Source organism: Brassica napus, chromosome A9 (genome assembly GCF_020379485.1).
Source record: "Brassica napus cultivar Da-Ae chromosome A9, Da-Ae, whole genome shotgun sequence".
NCBI classification, from domain to species: domain Eukaryota; kingdom Viridiplantae; phylum Streptophyta; class Magnoliopsida; order Brassicales; family Brassicaceae; genus Brassica; species Brassica napus.
Genome location: NC_063442.1, coordinates 35,155,275 through 35,165,153, shown reverse-complemented (window position 1 = coordinate 35,165,153; position 9,879 = coordinate 35,155,275). Strand labels below are relative to the sequence as shown.

Here is a 9,879-nt window from a genome sequence, read left to right as displayed (position 1 = left end):
AGTGAACTTTTCGTGGAAATATAAAAATATAAATGGAATGGGCTGTTGTATCTGCCCATTGGGCTTGCTAATAAAAAGCAAATGTCGAAAAAGAAGAAAAAAAAACTTTTCGTGGAAGTGGAGTTTTTTTCTGTGTCGTCTATGACTAATGATGACTCATATAACAGACTGGGCGTTACGGAAAAAAATCAAAAAAGGGTTAAATGGTAATTTAGCAGCAGAAAATACCGAACAAGAGTCTTGCTCCTTAATAATAAAACCTCCCCACTAAAGCAGTTAAGACCCAAAGAGAGAGAGAGAGAGAGAGAGAGAGAGAGAGAGAGAGAGGAGCAGGTACAGACCCCAAAATTCAATTATTCTTTTCTTTTCGAAACTCAATTCTAAAGAAAAATGGATCGATCGGAGCCGTTACCTTTCCCATCTTCCGCCGATTCCGATGAAGTCACCACCGCCGCTGCCGAGTTAGCTGCCGGAGACTCAAGCGGTGGTGGTTACGAGATTATTAAGAGCAAAGTGAAAGGACCTTGGTCTACGGAGGAAGACGCGGTGCTTACGAAGCTTGTGAGCAAGTTAGGTCCGAGGAACTGGAGTTTGATCGCTCGTGGTATCCCTGGACGCTCTGGCAAATCGTGTCGATTGCGTTGGTGTAATCAGCTTGACCCTTGTCTTAAGCGTAAACCGTTCTCCGGTTAGTTCAATTCGGTTATGAACCGGTTAACCATATATTAATCAGATTCTGATTGTATTGATTCGGTTAGAGACTGAGATGTGAATGAGAGTTTTGTTGAAGGTTTTATGTTATTCTGATGCAATTTTAGTGTAAATGCAGGGCCGGTCATGAGCTAAGCCCCATAAATATAAACTCCCAAATTTATAATAAATAAAATTATTGAAATTTTTATTAAATCGTTTATAGTCCCCAAAATCTTATGACCAGCTCTGTGTAAATGTAAAACTAAAAATCTTGAAAAGTCTCTTCTTTGTTAATATGAAGCATACAAAAGATGAATGAAGAAAATGTTTGTATATTCCTTTAGGTTTGGCTTCTTGATGTTTTTTTTTTTTTTTTGATATCTGTTGCAGATGAGGAAGATCATATGATAATCTCTGCTCACGCCATTCACGGTAACAAATGGGCCGTGATTGCGAAGTTGTTACCAGGAAGAACAGATAACGCTATCAAGAACCATTGGAACTCGACTCTTAGACGTAAATACGCAGATCTTTGGAAGAACAGTAGTCAAGTTACTACTGCTTACATCAAGAACGAAAATGTCGAACAACAACTGCCTCAAGAAGAGATTGTTTCACCACCAGAGGTTCCACAAGTTGTTGATGTTACAATGTATGATGAGCCTACACAAGTTCTTGATGATGTTACAATGGATGACGCATCGCCCAATGAGCCTCAAGAACAGGCTCCTCCTATAGAGAGTAGCATTCCTGTGTTTCGCCCGGTGGCTCGTGCTGGCGCGTTCAGGGTGTATAACCCAACCAGCCAGAGAAATGGGTACAGGGATCACAATGTGGTTCCTTGTGAGGGACCGTTGATTCAAGCGGCTAAGCCTGACTCATTAGCTGGTAAATTTCTACAATCTCTTTGCGGCGAACCTAACATTCCTTCGAAATGTGGTCACGGTTGCTCTACTCATCCGGCTGAATACGGTAAGTCGGTGTTGGGGGCTGAGTTTGTGGATTATGAAGAGCCTTGTCCAGTTTTTAACCAAGAGCTGATATCTATAGCTACTGATTTGAACAACATTGCGTGGATAAAGAGTGGTCTTGACAATGCCATTGTCAGAGAAGCAGAACAGAATTTGAAGATGGATCAAATCACTTTCAATGATCCTCGAATCAGGTTTTCTGGAATGATGCCTAGACAACATTTCTTTTGTGCAAGAAGCTGAAACTCTGAAGACACATAGCTGATGATGACATTTTGATTCGGATTTGATGGAAAGAGAGATTACAAAAGAGAAGTAAGGAAGAAGGCTTGCTATATATTTCTTGATAATATCATTTACAAGCACTTTTCTCCTTAGTTTTTTTTTCTTTTTACATATAAGTATTTACAAAACAGAGTATGAAGATCAATTTACAATTTTTCAAAAAGTATTCTTGAAACGTCTTCATTGTTTATCATTCAGATTCTCCAAAATCTTCAATAGCTGTGACTTTAGAGGACTTGAGATTCCATGAATCTGTGCTAACCTTCAATGGAATCATCATAGGGCTAGTATAGTCTCCAAAACTAAACTCACTTTCTTCATTTTCCTTGGCGCACAAGTCACCTGGAGGTAAGAAGAAATCAGAAGACAAACCCTTCACATTAAACCCCACTTCTTCAATCTCCCAGCTCTCTTCCATTGTAGTCTTTGAGTGACTCTCTAAGCTCTCATCAAGCCTCAGTAACGATACGCGTGTTCTTCCTTTATGAGCAATCTGAATCCCATCAACGCTCTTGTAATCTTGGATCATTGTCTCAGAGGTGGTTTCCCACAAGACTACATCTTCTTCCTCAGGACCAGTCTTGATCCTTACGAGATAAGTGTCTTCTAGTTGAACCAAGAGTCCTGTTCTTTGACTAAAACAACCCCACACTGTATGCTTCACCGTCTCCATGCCTCTCTTGCTTCTTGATTTAAGCCCTGAAGGCTGCGTTTCAAGCTTAAGCACGAAGCATTCTTCCTCGTTAACCGCTTTCTCCCCCACGCAAACCGATCCAGCAAACATATTCGCTGTGGTTTTTGGATCAAGCCCTTGGAGGAACCTTCTAAGTGGACCAGAAGGTTCATTAGAAGCTTGAGAATGTTCTAGCCAAGGACTTTGCTTCCACGCCACGTTACCATCACAACCAGCACTGACTTTACAACCGGAAACCACAAGCTCTAGACTCCATTGACTCGAGCCTTTCTTCCATAACACGAAACCACCCACCTCTCCTCCGTTTCCGTTGTTGACGTTTCTGATCTTTAACATCTTCTTCTTCCTCTTTCCAATTAGGGTTTTCGCTGCACAAAACTCTGTGACTCCCATTTTAACCTTCCCCATCGCGTACATGCTCTCTACTCCAGCCAATGCCGTCTCTCCTCCAGCTGCTGCGGTGTATTGCTTCACTATGTACTTAGCCATGGCTGCTTCCTATTATAACCCAAGAACAGAGCAAAAGTAATATGAGAAAACTTGTTGCTCAAGTTAATAACACTAATTTATGCATTTACATATATAAAAAATATTTTTTTTCTTATAATAAAGAGGAAAATCCCTTTGATAACAAAAATAATTATTAAAATATCACAAAAAATAAAAAATCTCTAAGTAATATTAATTAAACGGTAAAATGAATAAACTACTTCAAGCCTTAACTCTTTAAGTAATATTAATTTTTAAATAATAAATCCTAAACTTAAATTGCTAAGCTCAAATCCAAATATGAAACCTACATATGAATATCTTTTTTAAAAATTATGATATTTTAAGAAAAAGTTTCATTGTATGCTATTTTGAAACAAAAATGTGTGTTTAGTGATATATAAGACCATTTCTCTAATAAAAATCTTATTATATATAAAAAAAACAACCAATCGACGTCTAAATATTTTGTTCTGTTTAAATGAATATATTTATTTACTTACAATAGATTGGTTCTTGATGAGTTTGGAGATGGGATGATCAAGAACGTCGTGATCAGAGGAGACAGGAAGAGGGATCAACGGAGCTCCAACGATTCCAAGAAGCATCTGAATCTGAGCGTCACGGCCACCGAACAGAGTGGCGAGGCTGCTATTGTTATCCGGCGGTGACCGGAGCAAGCTAGACTTGACACTTCGCCAAGCGCCGGTCTTGTTGTTCTCAGAACAAAACAACTCCTCAGGCATGGGAACTTCCAACACTGTCTCTAGACCATCTTCTCTGTCGAAGTTAGGACAAAGCGTTCTCATGTTTCCACTCTTGTAATAAATCTTAAAATAAACGAAGGGCAAAAGAGAAGGCTCAAAATGTAATGAGAGATTGAATGACATAAGCTCATGGGTCGGCTCTTTTTATATATGAAAATATTATTAGAGAAATAGAGATGACCAACCGACCGAAGCCGATCTGACGCTATTTGTGTATTGTCGTGTTCGCACGCTTCATGTCTCCCTTTGCTCTCTATAACAATTTAATATTAAGATAAAATAATATATATTTCCATATAAAGTAAGAGAAATACATTTTCTTTTTGTCGTGGAGGAAGATATAGACATTTGAGTTTTGTCCCTTCCTCTTAACAAAAATATTCTTGACTAGAAAATTAGGGTTAAAGTTATGTGAAGACTGTGCACAAAAAAGAGTTATGTGAAGCTTTTAATTGGTGAACGAGGACTTTGTCCTTTGGTGCACTTCAATGTAATGTGTATTTTTGTTTTTATTAATGTATATAGTCGTGTTCAATATACGGCGCCGATGTAAACGCATATTGAAAGGTTAAGTCATATTATATAAAAAGTTCAATGTTTTACTTTTAGTTGTAAGTAATTAAGTCGACTTACTAAACAAACGCGTGGAAATAACCTTTTTTCTTTTTTCCACAGTTTTGAATTTTCAACAAGTATTTGAACCACTGTTTTCCTTTGCTGCAATACTATTGACATTGTTACATATCAATGTGGTATGAGTGACTGAGTGTCAATTGCCAGTTGGTGCAGTTATATGTGTCTATCTCATCTAAAGACTTTTACGACCAACACTTTGGTATCTCACCGAACAAACTAGCCATATATGATTTTATTAATCACAAAAGGTCAATGTGAAATCTTATTTTTTTAACTGTCTAGCTTAATTGGCTCATAATATATATATTTGTCAACGGAGCTAGGTTTCCCTTGCCTAGTAGAATAATACAAGGGTGTTACTTTATTATCCTTTGAATATAAATACTATTTGCACAGTATTATTTTTAAGTTAGAATTTTTAAAAACTGATTCTCGACTAAAATCTGAAAGTTTCACCGTTTTCATATAATATATTATATGTTAAAAACTAACTACGACTTTACTTTTATATATTGAAGTGGAAACCAAGAATGGTTGATTTGGCAAAGATCATGCGTCTCCTTTATCCGCTTCTTCTTTTGACCTCTAAGCGCAATGATTTCTCATTATGTATTTCATAAGATTCAATGAATATTGGTTATGTATATGTATTAGTTAGTATTGTCAATGAATTAAGCAATATAAAATATTAGTTTTATGGTTCTTAAGCTTCTTTTTAGCAACTTGGTTCTTAAGCTTTAAACATTTTTACTGTTAACGGACATATTTATATTTATATATATGTGTGTATGTATATATAGGTTACAAAAAAATAGCTCACAAAATAACCTATTTAGGGTGATTGAATTTTGGTTTCCACGTATGTTTAACCTTACAGATAAAAAGTATTTTGCGTACGTTTTATTACTAGCCATTTTGACTAAAATTACTAACCATATACTGTGTAAAGAAGTTTAAAGTCTTTTTTTACGTTGGCTCTGATTGGTAACCTTGCGGCATGGCGAAAACACGATTTCGCAAGTATTTTACCAATCAACAAAAAATTACGGAATAAAAAAAATGCATTGCTGACAATAATACAAAGATTATTTTTATTAAGTGGAAAAATAAATTTAATAGATTATTTACAAAATCAACACTTTTATATTATTAAATTATATACTAATACCATTTTCAAATTTTAAATAAATAGTACTAAATTTTTAATGATAAATAGTTATGTTGTAAATAAAGTTATACTAATATATTGTATAGTGTTATAAAATGTTAATCCATTACTAAAACGTATTGAAAGATAAGCTGAATATTTATAATAAAAATTAAAGTATTTTTAATAAATTTTAGATATTTTCACATTTTGCAATAATTATTGATATTTATTTTTATTATAACAAAGTTAATACTGTATAAAATATTTTAATCAATTTAATATGTATTCTATTATTTTGTAAATTTTTTAAAAAAATTGTGACTTAACTTTTTTTTTATTTATTGATTATCAGAAAAAAACTATTTTTTATTACAGCTTAATTATTTTCTTGCGATTCCGCAATTAAACGATGTTACCTGGAAGCTTTGTAGTGAAAAACGATAGCGTGTTAGTATAAAAACAAAACAAAAGCTAACGTGATGCGAAGTACCTCTATTAGGGGTGGGCACTTTACCCGATATCCGAAGTGGCACCCGAACCCGATCCGAAAAAACCAAACCGAAATCCGAACCGAAGCAGCAAAATACCCGAACAGGTATTGAATAAGGAGAGATTGGATACCCGAACCCGAACGGATAATACCCGAACCCGAATGGATATCCGAAGATAACCGAACATATGTATAATTAACCTTATGTTTCTAGTTTATATCTCTCATTTTATATAAAATATTTATATTGATACTACACATAATTTAAGTTCATATGATATACATACAATTTCGGAAAAAATGATTTGCTACTCACTTAAAATGCATGTCAAGTTTTTTATTTCAAAAATTAACAAAAAGTTATATCCAAAATTAAAAAAAAAATAACTAAATTAGTGCCTTTTTAGTTTTAAAATGTTATGTCCAAATCTATTAACCATTCAATCTATTAAAAATAAAAAAAATTAGTTAATTAAAAGTTATATTTTTAAATATAATAAACTTGAGAAATGAAAATTTTAATATTTTTTTTCAAAATCTAAATATCCGAACCCGATCCGAAATAACCGAATCCGAACTATAAATACCCGAACCCGACCCGAAGTACAAAAATACCCGAACGGGTTCTAGACCTCTATACCGAAATACCCGAAAATCCGAAATACCCGATCCGAACCCGAACGGGTACCCGAACGCCCACCCCTACCTCTATATATATTATAACTTGGTAAATTGTGTTCCGTAAGAGATGTGATCATCATAAAGCGATACACAAGGGACGTGACTTCCAAGTCGTAAGAGATGAGTAATTATTAAATATACATAATTTCGTATGAATTAACCTAAAAATAGTATTTGCAGAAAACGATGAGAAATGGATAATGAAGAGAGACGACACTTTGATTGGCAAATGAATTGTCGGCCGATCGTGGCTGACGGCGTTGCATCAGACCGACTATTAATATTTCCCTTTAATTTTGATTTGCTTGTCGTTACGGTTACATTAACAAACAAAACGTTATTATAATTTATAACGAATATATAAATACTTGTGTCTATTAGTTGCATTCATCATGCATCAATCGAGTAATCTAGATAATATGATCTTGACAATATTTTTATTTTATTATTTTTTGTAAAAAATAATATTTTTGATTTTTTCCACAAGAGTAATGTATCGTATACTATATAATGCATTATTAGTGATTAATAATGACATGCACGCTGTTGGCGATCTCTATAGAGATATGAAATTTGTCTGGATAACTCATTAGTAGAATAAAGATCACTTATCGATACCAGAACAGTTCAAGCAGATATTGAAAATCCGAATCAAAATCTAGACCTGATCATCATCATATCTTAAAGATTATACGTGTGAGGTTGTTACAATAGTTCAATGTCTATAAGTAAAACAATGCGACTTCATAATAATATATGGTTACTGGTTATTGTTTAGGGGAAAATCCGGTCAAAGACTCTATTTATCTTCAATATATGTTACAAAATCTATCAATTCAATCAAACTACCAAATTATGGAAGAGAGATTACCAAATCCAATTGATTTAATTTTTGTTAGCATACTAAGAGCTTTGAGGATTGTTGATCGTACTTTCTCCTTAACAGTTAATAGTCGGTTTTCACAATATTAGTTTGATCTCTTAAAGGCTGCATATAATGAAGATTTGTAATGTACTATCAATATTTCATAACAGTTTGGAACGACCTATAGTTCTTGATATAAACTAGCAAACCACACAATTTCAAAGATCGAAAAACACATAGACATATAAATAGCCTCGGGAGGAGACCATGATATGATTTCCAAGAACTTGTACTAAAACTTAGACATACGAAAAAGACAGATTGATATTTGAGTACTACAAGGTGATTATACTTTATATCATTAGATGAATATTGTAAATTCCTTTATAAGTCTATGCACGTTTAATTGATCGAGTTGAATTCATAGCTTCTAGTTTTTTGTATTCTTTGTATCAGTGCCGCCGTATAGTTTAAGTTCAAATTTGGAATGTGTATGTGCTTTAGATATCTCCAATTTTGAACCATGTTCCATTTTTTAACCATGTTCAATAAGAGCTAAATAAGATTTTAACCAAGTTCCATTGCATAGTTGTCAATAAAACAAAGCCTAGATCTCTAGACCAGAAAGAAAAGACTAAATGTTTTGGTTTCCAGTTTATGTATTATATTTTTGATTAACGAAATGCATTATTAGCATGTTCAACCACCAAATAAAAGTTGGGCTAATTTGCTTAATGGAAATAGCTGGTGCATATATGAGATTATTGTGAATAGTTGTTAAGAACCCCATATCAAAAATCTGAGAAGGCCTAAAATCCCTTATATATTAATTCTAGAATATTATAACAAATTTTCGTAGACACATGTTATTATTAGAATAATTCTTAGAATTTTTAGAAAAATAAATTGATCCGTATACATTATATTATACTTTTTATTAAACTAACTATCAAATTGATTAGTATATTGTACATAATAATATTCTTTCTTTCATTAAATAAAAGCTAAAAATTTATCTACTATGATTAACATATATATGACAATTAATGATTATCAATAAACCACGCCTTAGTGGTCCGGTGGCAAGCAGACGGACCACACTTTAGGGTTTCACCCGACAGGTGTATTGTTCGAAACGCGGCTGTTGGTGGATTTGTGGTATTATCTTAAGAGACTTTTGGGCCTAATACGAAGAAACCCATGTCCAAGTTGTATGTGGCCACTGGTGGTTTAACATGGGGTGATCACCAGCCCTCCTAGATGTCTTCGGTGGACTCCATGGCGGGCTATGCCCAGATTTCCGGTGGACGATCATTAAGCGCTATTCGGATCTCTCGGGGGCATCTTGATACCAGGTCTTCCGAAAAATGATTATGAATAATACATATTTGACAACAATTTTTGTATCATCTTTTTTTTTTGTTTAATCCCTTGTTATTAAAAGAGAATCATTTTTTAAAAAAACAACCTTGATTTTATGTATTATTAACAAATTTGTCATTATGTTTATGTGTCAACACTGCAAGCTTTCTCACATCACATTTTAAACAATTATTTATTTACTATAAAATTTACAATATATGCCATTAACCCTCTATTCATTATACCATTTATCATATCATTTATCAAAATATATTATTTTAAATGTGTTCCAATATCAGATTCCTAGGCCCTAGCTGATAATACATATAGAAACCAACTAATAATATATAATTATATTGCGTGTAAGAAATTTTTCATTCTGTAAATTCCAATTACATATATTGTCATGTGTGTAAGTTTAGTTTGCAAATTACAATAATTTAATATGTATAAAGTTACACAAAACTATATAAGTTTCATTTTTTGCATTTTATTCACTATTTTGCAGAAAAAATTGTATATATATATATATATATATCTCATTAGCTAGTAATATATTAGACATAAGCCATTTATAAAAGTGTTGTTATCAGCGGTCTGAGAAAAGTCACTCGCTATAAAAAAAAATTGAAAAATTAAAATCAAGGTTCCGACCATCGTGTCGCTGATTGCGGATGATTCATGAAGCTGACACGAGGGCAGGAACTGATGTGTTCCCAAGACCATAATCGCCCATAACAAGGTTTGCCTTCTTCCGCACGTGGGTTTTGTCTTTCTCTCACGTGTGTGTTCGGCG

The 9,879-nt window shown here is 33.6% G+C and overlaps 2 protein-coding genes across 3 annotated transcripts; one reads left to right on the top strand and one right to left on the bottom strand.

Annotated features, from left to right (window-relative positions):
* On the top strand, positions 1-2,142 carry BNAA09G35310D (transcription factor MYB25). 2 transcript variants are annotated; one of them, XM_048741172.1, is made up of 2 exons: positions 1-646; positions 1,084-2,142. In XM_048741172.1, exons 1-2 carry the CDS (start codon positions 391-393, stop codon positions 1,905-1,907), a joined length of 1,080 nt encoding a protein of 359 aa, XP_048597129.1. In that variant the 5' UTR covers positions 1-390; the 3' UTR covers positions 1,908-2,142. The 2 variants fall into 2 exon arrangements, with proteins under 2 accessions (XP_048597129.1, XP_048597128.1); XM_048741171.1 differs by having other exon boundaries at positions 264-688.
* LOC106416208 lies at positions 1,933-4,054 on the bottom strand. Its single transcript, XM_013857049.3, has 2 exons — positions 3,636-4,054; positions 1,933-3,141 (listed from the first exon to the last, which is right to left on the bottom strand). The coding sequence occupies exons 1-2, from the start codon at positions 4,020-4,022 to the stop codon at positions 2,140-2,142; spliced, it is 1,389 nt and encodes a 462-aa protein (XP_013712503.3). The 5' UTR covers positions 4,023-4,054; the 3' UTR covers positions 1,933-2,139.
* Positions 4,055-9,879: the final 5,825 nt, after the last annotated feature.